Source organism: Petaurus breviceps, unplaced genomic scaffold, assembly GCF_028583685.1.
Source record: "Petaurus breviceps papuanus isolate PSGF00001 unplaced genomic scaffold, PetGlider_PUasm1.0 173, whole genome shotgun sequence".
Taxonomy (NCBI): Eukaryota; Metazoa; Chordata; class Mammalia; order Diprotodontia; family Petauridae; genus Petaurus; species Petaurus breviceps.
Window position 1 is genome coordinate 14,152,171 of NW_027185759.1, and position 16,916 is coordinate 14,169,086.

At 40.9% G+C, this 16,916-nt stretch overlaps 1 protein-coding gene across 1 annotated transcript in view; it reads left to right on the forward strand.

The window, feature by feature from the left end:
* The window catches only part of ARHGEF26 (Rho guanine nucleotide exchange factor 26), a 137,217-nt gene that overhangs the window by 95,884 nt on the left and 24,417 nt on the right, over positions 1-16,916 (forward strand). The window contains exon 11 of the mRNA XM_069083427.1: positions 2,342-2,496. Coding sequence (XP_068939528.1) covers positions 2,342-2,496 — 155 coding nt within the window. The remainder of the gene's footprint in view (positions 1-2,341; positions 2,497-16,916) is intronic.

Consider the following 16,916-nt stretch of genomic DNA (forward strand, 5'->3'; position numbering starts at 1 on the left):
TCTCTCTCTCTCTCTCTCTCTCTCTGTCTCTCTGTCTCTCTCTCTTTCTCCCCCTCTTTCCCTCTCCTTCTCCCTCTCTCTGTCTCCCTCTTTCTCTCATAGTAGTTTGTTATCTTAGTTGCAACTGGCCCCTGTTGATTAGCTTTAGTAATAATCTTTTATCTATCTATCTATTTATCTACTGCTTGGCAAATAATAAGCATTTGATGAATTCCTTTCATTCATCCCCTTTTTTACACATCAAAGTTATATTTTAGCTTTTAGATAATAAAATATTTTTCTTTTTCATTTTGAAGTTATCCTCTCATTATCTGGGGTGATAAATTTGATTTCTACATTAGCAAACTTTAAAGGAGATTAGTTATAATCAAGTAAAGATTTTTTTTTCCTCCCAAGTAATAGTAGAGAAATGAAGTCTGTTTTCCCCTTGGTTTGTACATGAAAATGTATTTTTTTTTGTAAATGGGGAATTGTTTCAGATTTTTTAAATGATGTTTTTGGTTTTGTCTGCCCTCCAAACCATGCTAGAGATGCATGCTTTTATAGATAACACAGTTATCATGGAGTCCTTCTGGTAATTTACTGCTGTGAACAGGTTGAAACTGGACCACGAGTTCTGCCTTAGGCTTTGGTGTCCATGAGCTAGTGGAGACCTTGAGATTATCTGATTCATCTCTTTGCCCTTGGACAAAAGAATGCCTAAGTCACCCCGGAAAGGTAGACTTGCCTTTGGTAACCAATCCCAGTGACTTATCTCCCTGAGAGTCCCATAGTTCTTCCTAATATCCAGTGGAAATCTCTTCTTATCCAGTCCTTCATGAATGATAGAATATAATTGACTAGTTACCCTCTTGTCAAAACTTTTCATATGCTTTGTCTGTCATATCAAAGCATCCCTTAGCCTTCTCTTTTCTAAGCTAAACAATTCTTCTAAGCTTCCCTCTTCAGCCACCATTTCCACCCCCAACCATCTCTATCAAGTATCTCTGCAAAGTGACATATTCTTCTAAGATGATCCATATTTGTTGGTCTAAGACTTAGGCTCTAAGAGTTCTTGCTTCTTTAAAGAAAGTTGTTATGCTTTTCCCCCACTTTTCTCATCCCCATCAGTTTCTTTTGGCAGTGTACCTTTTGTATGTTTTAAGAAATGAGTTCTTGGTGGTTGGAATTTTCCTGTGGTTTGAGAGTTTTCCAATTTTTTGAATTATCAGTATGTAATTCCCTGGCTCTGGCCTATCTTATATGAATAGAGTGGTTTATTCTGGGGGAAAAAAAGTTTGGCCTCTAAAGCTGGGAGCTGGGAGAGCGCATGGTACATTAAAGGGCTGAGCCCCCATGGGGAAAACTACAATTCAATTTTAAGAAGAGGAGTTCCCAATCACATAACCAAATGGATATTACCTAGGCAGAGTAGAAAGAGCTTTATTCTTTTGTATTGTTTATTAGTAAAAAGAATTGCATATGCCTTTTCAGCGCACAAAATAACAACAGACTGTCATTTTAATTTAGTGATTCTTACCCCGGTTTATGCCATGGATGCCTTTGGTAATCTGTTGGAGCCTATGAAACCCTTCTCAGAATTATGTTTTTAAATGCATAAGATAGAATATGTAAAATTACAGAGGTATTCAGTAATATATTTTTTGGAGGGCAATTGGGGTTAAGTAACTTGCCCAAGGTTACACGGCTAGTATTTTTGTGTGGGTGTGAAGTGTCTCAGGCCAGAACCGAACTGAGGTCCTTCTGATTCCAGGGCCAGCTCTTTACTCACTGCGCCACCTAGCCGCCCCCAAGTATTCAGTAATATTAAAAGAGTTGCAACATTAAAAAAGAGTTTATGGAACTCAAGAATCCCTGTTTTATTTTTTTATGTTATCAATTCTTTTATTACCTGATTTATTTCTTTTTCCCCAGTGTGCCTGATTTGAGATGTTCACATTTTTACTAGAATTTCATTTATTATTAGAATTATTAGCATTTGGTTGCTAGAATGACCAGAAGGTTCAATTAGGTGACTTATGTTTAAAAAAATTTTTTTCCTGTCATTGCTCAATAGTTGGGTCATATTTTACTTGACTCTGACATTTTCTCAGTGGCTTTTGGTTGTACTGGAAAATGCCTCATAGCTTGTGCCTTGTTTTCCTCCTTCTCCTCTCAGAGGACAGACTGTACTGGCCACATTTTATTACAGTGTTGTCATCACAGTCCCCTTCCTGAAACACTTGAGAAGCTCATACTTACCAAGAACATTCTTCTCGTAATCTTAATACGCATCATTCATATCGATGATGGTGCTAAGATGGGACCTGCATGCTGATGCTCTCCTTCATTTTCTTTCTAGCCATTTCCTTTAGTGTCCTCCTCTCGCTGGCTGGTCAAAAGGGGTGAATTGACTGCCTACGTAGAAGACACGGTGCTGTTCTCCAGAAGGACTTCCAAGCAGCAGGTCTATTTCTTCCTCTTTAATGATGTTCTCATCATCACAAAGAAGAAAAGGTGAGTGACGCTTCTTTGGGCAGAAAGTCCACTTTTCCAACAGGCAATTCACAAGCACTCATGGATGGACTGATTGGATGCTATTGAGGTAGCCAGTGGCCATGCTACTGGTTTTGTCCTTGTGGTTTTCTGTAGACTAATTTGAAAGAAAAATAAGTGTCAAAATTTCACTTTCTGACTTTAAAGGTGTTAAACCATAAAATTTTGGTTGGAATAGATGACTCAGGTTCATTCCTAAGGTAACTTTCTTCTTTATTTCTTTCTTTTCTTTCCCTTTCTATTCTTTTCTTTCCTTTTTCTTTCTTTATGGAATAAAACAAGTAGCTTTTAATACTAACCTATGAGCTTCATCTTTTTTTCAAATTTAAGCTGTCCTAAAAATTGAAACTAAATTATGTCCAAGACCAATTCAAACCAAAGGTGATATTGCTTGAACCCAATTTTCTCCTAATTTTGGACACAGTACCAGCAATTTTTGTTGTTGAAAAGAAGAGAAACCAGTACACTTGCCAAGTAGTTACATTTCTAGCTCACTATTTGAGTGCTGTGAATATTCAGTGTTCCAGGGCCAGGGATGTTGCCCTCAAAGACTCTGCCAGACTTGCCATAAAGAGTTTCACACCCACCCATTCCTGCATCAGTCCAGTATGACCTATTTTAGCATCTAAGAAGCAATAACTCACATCTCTGGAGAGAAATAGCTGGGCCTTGTGTATCACCTTGCCTTGAAAACCCTAGAAAAAGATGTGGCCCCAAGAAAGGCACAGCTGAACTGATGCATCATGCTTTCCTTTGTACTGGAAGCAGGGTTTTGGTAGCTTTATATTGGATTGACCATCACCTATCCCTCAAATGTGGTATTACAGAAGGATCATCCAATATGTGTGCAGTTATTTTGCTTTGCCTGTGAACAAATTTAAGGGGTTTGGGGATAAGAAGTTAAAATGATAACTTGACAATTACCCTCAAGGAGTTTACATTCTACTGGGGAGATACAAGGTAGCCTGGGAGGGGAAAGGGTATTAATAACTGTATCGGGATATGGAGTTATCAGGGAAAGCTTCATAGATAAAGGTATCAACTGAGCTAACCAAAGATGAGTACATCACTCTAAGATCTTCAAACGAACATTAGGAATCATCTAGTCCAATCACCTAACTGAATAATCAAGGAAAGAGGGCTGCTGAGCTGAGATAGCTCCATCAAAGTCCTAAAGTCCTTGACCAAGGGAAGACCACCTCTTACATGCTCCCTCCTGCTGGGTGACCAAGGCTGACTCCTGAATATAATGTTCTTCTCCAATGAGACGCAGAGTATTGTAAAATCACAGATGCAGAGATGGAGGACACCTCAGAGAATTGGCCCAAGGTCCTTCTTCTATAGAAGAGGAAGCAGGTTCAGACAGTTGGTTTGTGATTTGTCCAAGGTCATAAGGGGATTGGGGTGGGGGGAAGCAGAGTAAATGGCAGAGTGAGGATCTGAACTCAGGTCCAATGACTCTAACCTCAGTTCTCTTTTCACAGCCACAGGCTTTATGGGCCAATAGGGTATATGTTAACTCAAACATTTTTAATGCATCACCTTATCATTAAATTTCTCTTTAAATGGCATTTTGCATCTGCATTGTTACATATTTCTAGACTGAAAACGAGAACAAAAATTATTTATTTTTTTCTTTTGCTTTCTCTTTTGTGGCTATGCTAGAAATTAATTTTAGATAGTCGACTGCCCCATTGGAATTTAAAAAGAGAAACAAAAAAGCTAAATTAAATGTGATCTGCTCCAAAATATCCTAATGTGACAATGATAAACATTGAAACCACTGGCAATTGTTTTTCTTACTTAAGAAAATGTAACTGAACTATCTCCAAGGAGACATTATTTCTTTTATCAGGGGATTTTAAATAGCTTTAGTAGCTAAGTAAAAGTTATAAACAAAGATTGGAAAATAATGATACATTTTCTGTTTCCATGCTATTTTTTTGGTTTCCTATGAGATACTGTGATTCCCTGGCTCTTGGAGAGGGATTTATTCAGGGGGTGGGGATGTAATTACATGTGTCTCCACAAAAGGCAGAGTCCTCCACTGCTGATGTGTTCCAGCTGTTAAACTGTTAAAACTTTGGTTGTCCACCAAAGGAGCAAGTAGTTTTATTTTTTAGTCATTGCAGTAGGGTCGGACTCTTCATGACCCCATTTGGGGTTTTCGTGGCAGAGATGCTGGAGTGGTTTGCCATTTCTTCCTCTAGTCTATTTTACAGATAAGGAAACTGAGACAAACAAAGGTAACTAAAAAAAACAACCTTAAAATTTAATGATAAAATTTTACATTGATAGCACAAATATAGAGTTTTAAACAAACAATATGGATTAATTTTCCCATCACTGTCCTACGTATGGCATGGGGATAATGCAGAGTTCTCTAACCCTGTACCTAAGGAGAACAAGCTCTAATAGCATTTTCCAAGTTAGCTTGGCAAATTCTGCCTGGCCCTGATGGAGACAGACCAGAACCTGAAGCCTTGGGACTAGCAGGGCTTCCAGCCCAGTGCCCTCAGCCCTCAACCTCTTAGGAAGCAAGGCCAACAGAGATGTAGCCTGGGCCTGCTCCTGCAGGGGCTACAGCCACATCTATGGAAGAGCCAGGAAAGGAAGCTTCTGTGGCCAGTGGGTCATTATCAGAAATGGAGGAGATTTTATTTGCAGAAACGTCAACAAAGAGAGATTGCCGTCTATTTTGCTGTTGCTCTAATGACCATGGGGCCTTTCCATCTGGCTTACAGCTAGAATATGTTCTCTCCCTCATGGGAATGTGAGCTCCTATAGAACAGGGACTTTTACTTTTCTATTTACATGGAGTTTCTATGCAAATAGACTCTTCTGTTTGTGGTTAGCACAGTGCTTTGTAGACCATAAGCACTTAATAAATGCTTTATTTAACTTAATCTTTTATTTATCTACTGACTTAAAGAGGGGCTGAGATCTTTGATAGATGGAGCATCCACAATGACAAAGTGACACGTTGTCCTTTGGTCAACAAACATTTATTGAGCACTTTCCAAGCACTGAAAAACTGGGGAAACCAGGCAAAGGCATGGTTCCTCCCATCAAGGAGCTTACATTCAAATGGGGGAGACAACATGCAGGAGGCAGAGGAGAGGGGGAGAGCATTCCAGAATGAGGCACAGACAGGAGAGGCAATGCCATAGACAAGGAGCAGCCCAGAGACCAGTTTGGGGGATCATAGAAACCATGGAGGGAAGGTGAGACCATATCAGCACCACTAATCCCCATCACCTCCAAGATCAAATACAAAACGTTCTGTTTGGCATTCAAAGCCCTTCATAACCTGCCACCTTCTATCTCTCCGGTCTTCTTATACCTCACTTCCCTCCATGTACTCTTCGATCCACTGGTCTCCTGGCTATTCCATGAACAAGACCTTTCATCTCTCAGCTCCAAGCATTTTCTCTGGCTGTGGTCCCACACACTTGAATGCCCTCCTGCCTGGTCCCCACCCACTGGTTTCCCTAGATTGCTTTAAAGCCCAGCTCAAATCCTGCCTTGGACCTGACCTTGAGGGTCATCCCCCTTAAGTCTAGTGCCCGCCCTCTCTGAATCCGTTCCTAGTTATCCTGCATGTAGCTTGTCTGTATTTATTTATTTACTTGTTTTCTCCCTCTTTAGATTGTTAGCTCCTTCTGAACAGTGACTAGTTTTTCCTCTTTTTGTATACCCATCTCTTGGTAGAGTGTCTAGCATATAGTAGGAGCTTAATAAATGTTTATTGACTGATTAGAATGCTTAAGTCACAACTGTTATTCTGGAAACAACTGGACGGAAATGCCCCATATTTAAAAATTATCTTTCTGTTTGGATTTGAGGTACCCTATCCTGTTATGCCTACTAGCATTGTTCTTTAACTGATGTTATTGCATTGTATCTACTGTTAGGCATTTAATTATTTTGGGCTCAGACCAAATTATTTGAACTGAGAGACTTCCCCCAGGTCACAAATACCTCATAAAAGGGTTGGGCACCTTTTGTTTTAAGCTAGAACTGGAATTTACTTACCTTTGATGAGTACTTTGCCATATTTCTCAGATGAGTGTTTTGAGGCCAGAGTTATTGAAGGCTTGGATATGTGCTCATGGTGAAAGGAGCCTGGAGATGCTGGATAAGAAGGAGGGCCTGAAAAATGTGTGATAGTCACAGTGGTGCTTACCTGAGCATTAGGAAGGTATTTACAAATGCTTTGCATGCCTCAAGCATCCTTGGAAGAGATAACAGCGGTTAAGATACCTAGGCTGACTTAGCGTTGACCTTGCAGGGAAACTGAAGAGGGCAAGGTGAAATTCATTAGTCAGTGTTCTGGCATGCTTCTGCCCAGTTGTGTCCCCAGACAGTTTGAGGTCTCCTGAAAAAATGTCAGGAAGGATCCATAAGTATTTGTGAATTTCGGGGAAAGTTTTTTTTTCCATCCCCCAAAGAATAAATATGGGGGTTATTGTAGTCATACCAGTAATGGCTAATGTTTATGAAGTGCCTACTATGTGCCAGGCTCTGTACTAAGTGCTTTACAAAAATAAATTATCTCATTAGAGACTCACTATGAGCCAGGAAGGGAGGTCCTGCTTTTTTTTTTCTCCCTAATTTTAGGGTTGAGAAAACTGAGGCAAACAAGTTAAATGACTTGCCCCAGGGTCACAAAGCTCCTGAGTACCTGCTGCAGGTTTGCCTGCCTTTGGACTGGTGGTGCTCTATCCACAGTGCCTTGGAGTTGTCTTATAGAAGAAGATTTAGATTTAACTCCAAATTAACTCAATGCCTGAGGTCATCTCCAGTCATCCTGATCGATATCTGGCCACTGGTCCCAGAGGGCTCCAGAGGAGAGAGTGAGGCTGGTGACTTTGCACAGCCCTGCCTCCCTTAAATCCAGTTTCTTAAATTAAATCCAATGATTTCAAGTCATGACTTCATCTTCCTGATGCCATGGTCCTCTTCCAGAATGAAATACAGACAACTCAATGCCCCTTTCTGACTTGTAGGACCAAATAACTTCCATCAGTCCCCCAAAGCATCCTGCAATATAAGAAGGTAACAAATTTAGCATCTTAGGAATCGGGTCAAACATTGCTAAGTTCTATTAAGGCAGTCTTATCACAGAGAGGAGCAAGAAACTCAACACCAAAATGTTATTCAAACCCAGAAGTTGTAGCAGCTATTACCCAAATGATGAGAGAGAAGGGAGGTGTCAGGTCAGGGCTTTGCCACCAGCCTGTTTCCCATTCTTGTTGACTCATTGATTTACTGCCCTGTTAGTCCTGGATCTTCCTCTAACTTTGTACAACTTACCTCCCATCTGTGTGTATAAATCTCATCTATAAACTAAGGGGCAGGGGTGTCGTGAAGGATCTGAGGTGCCATCCTCTTTAAGGGTCTATGGTTATGAATTAAGTGACTGCCTCATAGGAAAGAGGTTAAGTCACAAGTTTCGAGGAATAATTAGTGCTCAGTAAACATTTCTAAATCAAATTAAAACCTCTTCTGATTTGGTTTTTTGGGGATCTCTTTAGCCCTGGGTCTCCAGAATCTAAAGAAGCTAGTTAGGTAGATGTACCTGTTGATATTTTGATTTACTAATATTTCATCAGTTAAGTTTCTGCAAGTGGAACTTAAGCTCATAACATGGGGATTATCATTCTTTCTGACTCTCTGAACCAATCACAGTTATCAACACAGAATCCTATGACACCTTCTGCTATCCTATCCTCTCCACCTTTAATGGCCCTTTATTTGTTCCCATAATGCATACATCTTTTAGTGAGTTTTTTTTTTCTTTTGGAAACCCGTTTTGACTCCAGTCTTTTTTTTTAAGTGAGAGAAAGGAAGGATGTAGGGAGAGAGGAAGGGAGGAAAAGGAGAAAGACAAAAGGAAAGAAAGGAAAAAAAAGAATTAATAGAAAACAAGTTGAGAGAAAGGAGGAAAGAAGGAAGGGAGGAAGGGAAAAAAGAGAAAGAGAACCCACAAACATACTTTATGTTTTCATCCACTATATTTATATCCATTCATTTCTGCTGTTGTGTTATTTTTTATGAAGCTATCATCTGCTTACCAGTCTTTGTAACCCATCAAGAGGCTTCCAAATAGCCTTTTATGTAACAGAAACTTCATCAATGTTCATGAATGATTGGTGCTGACTGGATAGCCTTACCTATAGGAATGCCATTGAAGCCATGGTCTTTCAGCCTCCGTCCCATCATCTTTTCTTCTCTGGTATTTTTCTCCCTCTTTGCCTGCTCTGCCCCTCTCCCAAGAAAGTGAATGCCAGCCCCTCCAGCTTCTGCCACCCACTGCCTGAATGTAATTCCAGGCTTTAGTCGAGCTCAGCTGCCATGTGTCTTCAATAGTTTCCAACTGTCAGGGAGATTTTTATGGCTCCTGGGAAGAGTTTTTTGGAGGAAAAAGCTCTCTGCCAAGAATAGTAAGCTTTATAGTGACCAAGGCCTCCCTGAAAGAGAAATAGAACTTACATGTGGCTACCTGGGCTCTCTGGGGAAGGAACCGTCTCTGGTGTTTGCCAAGTGAAAGAAATATTAAATGGTTGTAGAAATATGAACTCCAGGACCATATGAGAGAGTCTGGAGAGCAAGCTGCTTCCCTGAGTCACAGGCAGATAATATCCTGTGGAAAGGCCTTATTTAACAGACCTTAATTGGACCCAGATTTCATAATACTATTCTATTCCCTTAAAAATGCAGTATGATGGAGCAGGGAGAACACGGGGCTTAGCATTGGGGAAAAAATGGGTTCGAATCCCAGACATGACATTTAACTCTATGATCAGGGGCAAAAGCCTTATCCTCTCTGAGCTTCTGTTTTCTTTCATGCCCCATTAGCAGTGTGGGGCCGTGGAATACGCACAGCTTAGCCACTTAAATCTCACCTCGGATGTTTCTTACCTGGGAGACCTTGAACAATGTTTCTTCTCTGAACCTCAGGGACTTCATCTGAAAAAATGAAAGGGTAGGGATTGCTCTCTAAGGTCCCTTCTGGGCATTGACCTCTAACGTCCCTTCTTGTTCTGATTTGAAAATCCTGTGATATCCTCACTATTTGCATTACAAAGTCGTTGTGGAAAAGGCCTTTGAAGCTCCAAGGTCTTGTGTGTGAGGGTGATGAAGGAGCTGGTTGGCTTGTGAAAGCTGACCTTCAGGAATCCTAGACTTTGATTAGTTGATCTCTACATTAAACCAGCCCAACCTTCAAAGCAGTGAAGATACAGGCAGTTAAAATCTAATTCCATCTGATTTTATGCCCTGGCATGTTAGTAGGTCTTAAACCTTACAATATTTATTATGGTGGGGAGATTGTCACTGGGTGTCTGGTTTTTTTTTTTTTTTTGGCCTATATAGCCTAGAAGAATTGGATCACCCCTTATGAAATATATGCAAAAACAGAACCAGGTTTTCAAAATATGTTAATTGGAAACAGTGATAAACTAGAAAGAAAAGGCTGTAAGTAGAGATAGTTTTTGGTTGTTGTTTTTGTTTTATTTCTTACTCATGCCTCTTTCACCTGGAGGTTACTTTTATCCCTTCCATTCTGGTGGAAGAGAAAATAATAACCTTGTATAGACAAGATTTCTTTGTTAGTAAATGAGAGAATCAAGTCAAATCAATAAGTATTTGAGGGGCAGCTAGGTGGTGTGGTGTATAGAGCAGCGACCCTGGAGTCAGGAGGACCCGAGTTCAAATTCAGCCTCAGACAGCTTAACACTTACTAACTGTGTGACCTTGGGCAAGTCACTTAACCCTAATTGCCCTGCCCTCCCCCCCAAAAAAAAAAGAGAAGTATTTGAATGTTGTTTTTTTGTTGTTGTTCAGTAATGTCAGACTCATTTTGGGTTTTCTTGTCAGAGATACTGGAGTGGTTTGCCATTTCCTTCTCCAGCTCTTTTGGCAGATGAGAAAACTGAAGCAAACGGGGCTAAGTGACTTGCTCAAGGTCTTACAACTAAGAAGTATTGGAGGAAGGATTTGAACTCAGTTCTTCCTGACCTAGCACTCTCCAAGGTGCCATCCCTTGTATTTACTATGCTAAGCACTGGGATTACAAACACAAGCAAAGGGACAGTTCCTGCCCTCAAACTTAAGAAAAGGAGGATAGGAAGGAACTCAGTGCATAAAGCCTCAGGGAGAAGAACAGAGTCTGAGAAAAGGAGTGAGCATGGGACTCTCTAGGCATTTCTTCAAACTAGAGGCTACAGGAAGATCTCGCCAATCAAAAGACAGGACCACAGAGGCAGTTAAAGTCCAGAGTACATATACAGATCTCTAACCAGCTAAAACAACACCTACTTGCTTGACTGCGGACAGTCCCAGGTCTGGAGGAAAATCCAGTGGACCAAAACCTCAGGGGAGAAGAGGACAGTGTTAAAGAGTGAGGCGTTAAGCAACACAGAAAGTATACTCTTCATGAAGTAGAGTTGTGCTAGAGATGGGTGACCAGTGGGACAGGGAGGGGAGGCACTGGGACAGGGGAAGCCGGTGCCATCCTCTCAGGTAGCCACACCACGTGTCAGCCCCCTGTTCACCTCACGCTAGTCATGGCTCTGGGAGGACATATGACTCCAATTTCTCCAGGATCCTTTCCAGCCTCTAGCCAGCCTTAGAATATGATCACAAAATACATAATGGCCACTTTTGCAAGAAATAGGCCTACAAATTCAGTTATTTGGCATCTGAATATTCAGTAAATCATACTAAGGTTTTGCAAGTTGTTATTATCTATAAGGGAAAATTGGAAGCTGCTACTAAGCATATTTGCAAATCTATATTTGGCCTCCACTGGGGAGGATAGGGAAGCCATTAAATTCCATTTGGTGAAGTTTCCTTCCTGCAGAAATCCAAGAAAGAAGGTTTTTCACTTCCTGACAACTGGCATGCTGTAAATATTCCACAAAAGGGGGTGAGGGAGGGTGGGGACTTGAGCCTGAGGACATGACAGGTTTCCATGTTGAAGGTGTAGTATTTTCTTTTATCCTGCATCTCATACTAGAACTTTCAGGAGCATATGTTCAAACTTGTATTTCAGAGGTGAGGATGGTCCAGGTTGCTACAAGGGTCCTGGTGTGGAGCACTAGAAAGGCTGGCTCTGGGATGGAAGCCAGGACCCCAGGCGTCTGGTCCTAATCCAACCCCCCATGCCCTGTGTTTCAATCTCAGATTCTTAGTTGCTTTGGCCATAAGCTTGACAAAATGAAACTAGCCAACGTTCAGAGAGTGGTTTGGCTTCAGATATTCTGATCCATTGTGATTCTTCTTGTCTAGGGGCAAAGCTGCGGGAACTTTGCCAAAAGTTATATAGACACAGAAAGTTAAAAGGTTTATGCCTTATACTTGGCAGAGAATAAGTAATCCATAAATGTATGTTATCAGTCTTGACCTAGTTAAGAGAGATTCAGCCATGGTCTGTATAGAACTGTAGAATTGGAAAGGACCTTGGAGGTAATAGGTCCAGAAGGTTACTATGTTAGGGTTTAGAGGTCATGAAGTCCACCCTCCCCCTCATTTTACAGAAGAGGAAACTGAGGGTAAGAACAAGGTTAAGTTACTTGCTCAGGGTCACATAGCTCCTGAGTCCAAGGTAGGATCTGAACTGAAGACTTCTTAAATATGAGTGCAGCCCTCAATCAACCTTGCTGGGTCCAACCTGTGCCTATGGCATAAATCTCATCTACCACATCCCTAATAGGTGGTCTTTAAACTTCTCCTTGAATACCTTCAGTGATAATGAGCTCCTTTCCCTGACTCCAGGAGGCAGTTCATTCATATTGTGATGATTCTAACCATTAGGACTTCCCCACTCCCCTTTTTGGTGAGCTAAAATAAAGATTTGAATTGTTACTCCTTCTAACTCCATCCATTGCTATTAGTCCTAACTAACCTCAGAATCTAAACAGAATAAATTTATTCTTCTCTATGTCAAGTATTTCATGACAATCAACATGCATTTTATTTTGTTCAGATCCATAATTTTATCTTTATCAGTCAATCAATCAAACAATAAAACATTGATTAAATGCCTTCGGTGTACCAGGAACAGTGGTAAGCACTTACTACAGGAATTCCCAGTGAGCAGAATGAGTACCATTGGCAACTTTTCATCTTAGAAATTTTCAGGGAGGCACTGAGAGGTTAAGTGATTGGCCCATGGTCAGAGAGAGACAGGGCACAGACCCAGATCTGTGAGGCTGTTAGCCCATACTGTCTCTCAGTTTGTAATCCTTAAACCCCACTCTGTACACATGAATTGTGGTTTTTAGAATTAGGTCTGCTTTTCCCCAGTTCTTTGTATCTGTCTGTGACTTCTCTACCAGAGCTGCATGGAGCTGTCCTTCTCAGAATGAACAACTTCCTCAGGATGTTAACTTACAGTATTCTCTTAGTTGATAATGTCCAAGTTCAGATCTTCTGAGGAGATTGTACTTGGTCCTTCCTTCAGCTGAAGGAGTTCTGGATTCAGGGCAGTGAGACTGGACAAAATATGGGCAGAAGGAAAGGAGAAAAATAGATCATCTCATTTTCCGATTTCTCTTCCTTTTTTTTTTTTTTTTTTTTTTTGCTTTTTGAGGTTAAGTGACTTGCCCCAAGTCACAGGGCTAGTAAGTGTGTCAAATGTCTGAGGCCAGATTTGAACTGAGATCCTCCTGACTCCAGGGTCAGTGTTCTGTTCAATGCTCCATCTAGCCGCCCAGATTTCTCTTCCTTTTGCTAAGGGTTCTTGATTCATATTTTTCTGATATTGATGAAAAAAATAGATTCCAGTTCATTTTTTCTTTAAATCATGTGCATGTTGAATCAACAGAGATTCATATGGATTCTTATGGACTGGAGAAAGTGATCCCTGGCCTGGGAATCAGGAATTTTCCCTGTAGCCCTTAGCAGGTATGTAACCTTGGGAAAGTCACCTAACCAGCAAGGTTTATTAGAAAGGACATGGAAGCTAGAGGCAGAGATCCTAGGTTCACATCTGGCTTCTGAAATTTCCTACCTATAAGACTTTGGCCCTTGTTTCTTCACCTTTTTTTTTAAGCAATTGGGGTTAAGTAACTTGCTCAAGGTTACACAGCCAGGTGTTTCTGGGTGGGTGCTAAGTGTCTGAGCCTGGATTTGATCCCCAGGTCATCCCGACACTGGAGCCAGTGCTCTTACTCACTGTGCTACCTGGCTGCCCCGATGTTGCTTCACCTTTAACCCCAGCCTCAGTTCCCACATGTGAAATGAAGGACTTGACCAGGTGTTCCCCAGGTGCCTTCCAAATCTAGAGTTATAAGGCTGAGTATTGATCAATCCATCTATAGTGGTTATACCACCTACCTCAATCACTTAGTCAGCAAGTGTTTAAATAGTGCTTATTTCATGCTGGGCTCTGTGCTAAGCTCCCATAGAGACAAAAAAAAAAAACAGAGACAGAGAGTCAGTCTCTGTCCTCAAAAAACTTACATTCTAACAGAAAAGAATATATTTGCAGCATATGGAAGATAACAGGGTGTGGAAAAGGAAATCATTTTGGGAGGGAGAGCACTAGGCACTAGGGGGATCAGGAAAAGCTTTCTGTAGAAGGTAAAGCTGAAGTTGACATCTGAAGTAAAGTAGGAAATCCAAAAGGGGGTGGTTACGGGGTGAAGAGGTAGGATATTCCAGCAGCCTGCAAAGGTTGGGAGTTGGGAGATACAGGGTCTCCTACAGGGACAAGAAGTAGCCAGAGTGGCCTGACCAGAGAGTGTATAGGAGAAAAGAATGTGTATGAAGAAGGGGAAGGCAAGATGGAACCAGGCTGTTGTGTAGAAAGTGATCTCTAAGCCTTAAAGCCTTTATAATGTGAGAGATTCTATTAAATGGGAGCTCTTAAGAAGATTGAAAATATATGCTGTCATATACATGCAGATTTGAATGTCAAAATTAGACACCAAAATTAATCTCATTCATTTAACGAGATGTATAATTGTTGGTAAATGGACCTAAATGGTAAACCATTCCCATCAATTAAGATAAGGCCAACTGGCAAAGACCCATACTCCTGTAGGGAGTTCAGGTTTACTGAGTGCTTTCTTCACAACAGCTAGGTGAGGAAGATACAGCCAAGTTAGTATTTCCTTAGGCAGTTACTAGATGGGATAATGGGGACCAAACAGGGAGATCTACGTGGAGGGAGGAGGAGCGACATTGAGAGAATTTGTGCCACTACTCAGCCTTCCCCAGATGCCGTAGATGGAGGTCTGAGTCTTGAATCAAGAAGATCTGAGTTCAATTTTACTTCAGACCCTTACTAACTATGTGACTCTGGGCAAGTCACCTAATTTCTGTCTGCCTCGGTTTCCTCAGCTATGGAATGTGGATGATAATAATAGCACCTGCCTTCTAGAGTTGTTATGAGGGACAAATGAGATATTTGTAAAGAGCTTAGCACAGTGCCTGGTGCATAGTAGATACTGAATAAATACTTATTTCCTCCCTCCCTCCATTCCTCCCTCTCCTCTTTCCTTCTTCCCTCTCCTTCCTTCCTTCATTCCTCTCTGTCATCTGGAGGATCGCTTCATAGGATCAAGATTCTAACTCCTTGTAGATGGGGATCACAGGGCTTTAGGCTAGAAAGACCATTTTTTTCATAACTAGAGCTGGCATCTAGTCACAGAAACATAAATTTAGAAGTCTGAGGGAACTCAGAGGTCGTGGTCTATTTTTTGTTAATTATACAGGTGAGGAAATTGAGGCCCAGAGATGTTAAGTAACTTACAAAAGGTCACACAGAATATTAGACATGGAATTTGACTCTAAATTGGGGATTCTTTACTTTTTATTTTTTGTTTTGTGGCTCCATTTGGCAGGAAGGTGATACCTATAAAACCCTTTGTGAGAATCATGTTTTTAAATGTGTAAAATAAAATATATGATTACTAAGAAAACTAATTATATTGAAATACAAATACACACACATACATACATACATGAAACAACTTCATGGACCCAGATTAAGAACCCTTTGGTCTAAAGGTAGTGCTTTAGGGAACCAGATATACAGGTGGTAAAAGGGGTAGGGGAGGGAAAGGGAAGAAGTTTGAATCCCCACCCTTTGGTTAATCTAATGTTCTTTCCACTACACCAACCTATGGTTATTTTTCCCTCAATAAAATGTTTCAGGCAGCTGCCCACTTGGTCTGCATAGTCTTGGAGCTCACTCTCTTTATTACCATGAATGTATCTGAGAGAAAAATGCAATGAGGTACTACCAGCTAATGTTAAATTTCTCTAGCAGCTTACTCCCCACACCTGACCTCACCCCCATAATTTCTGTTTATCTCTTTCTTATTGAAGAGGGTGAATTCATGGGTGATTGGCTTATAGAAGTAGCTGTAACAGTAAGAAGTTGGGACTGATCGGAACAGTTATTGGGGGTAGCAGCCATGGCCTATTTGGACCCATGATTCAGGAGAGTTTCTTTAGAGATGTAGTTTCTTTTTAGGCTTCTCTCTCCTCAAAATGAATCACAAAGAACCACTTACCCTATGTGTGAGTCTTATTCAGTATTTGTTCCATTTCTTGCAATGTGACATACTTGCTTTGGTAAGCTTTCATCATAGTGGTGGTTCTGTGAAAGTAAGGAAACCTTCTGAAATAAGACATAGCTATTTGCCCATGTATAACCTCTTAAAAATGAAATGACAGTGTATGAAACTCAACATAACATCATTCATTTTATTGCTGCATTTTTTTTCCTTCCTGTGGCTTAGATGGATGGATGGATGGATGGACAGGCAGACAGATAGATGATAGATAGAGAGAGAGAGAGAAGGATGGATAGAAGGATGGATGGATGGATGGAAGGATAGATAGAAAGATAAATACATACATAGGTAAGTAAGTAGATTATACAGACAGACAGACAGACAGACAGACAGACAGACAGACAGACAGACAGACAGATAGATAGATAGATAGATAGATAGATAGATAGATAGATAGATAGATAGATAGATAGATAGACAGACAGATAAGACTCAATGGATGGATGGATGGAAGGACAGAGAGATAGAGAGCTAATGTTTAGGAAGGACTTACTGTTCCACAGCACCATGCTACTCTGTACCTTAAAGGAGCTAGTAAAAGAGAGTGGGGAAATGGAGGAGAGAGGGTGGGCATAATACCAAGAAGACCATAAAGGAAACCTAAGTCTTGGCCAGAAGAAGTGAAAGTTCATTTAGCTCTGGTGTCCCGGGGTGGAATCCAAGGTTAGGGTTGGGATGGAGATGAGGATGTGCTTGGTGTTGAAGAGGAGGCAAAGCTGGGTGGGATAGCTCACAGATGAAAGGATGGAGTCAGGTTTCCAAAACTCAGGAGATCCTAGAACTCTAACA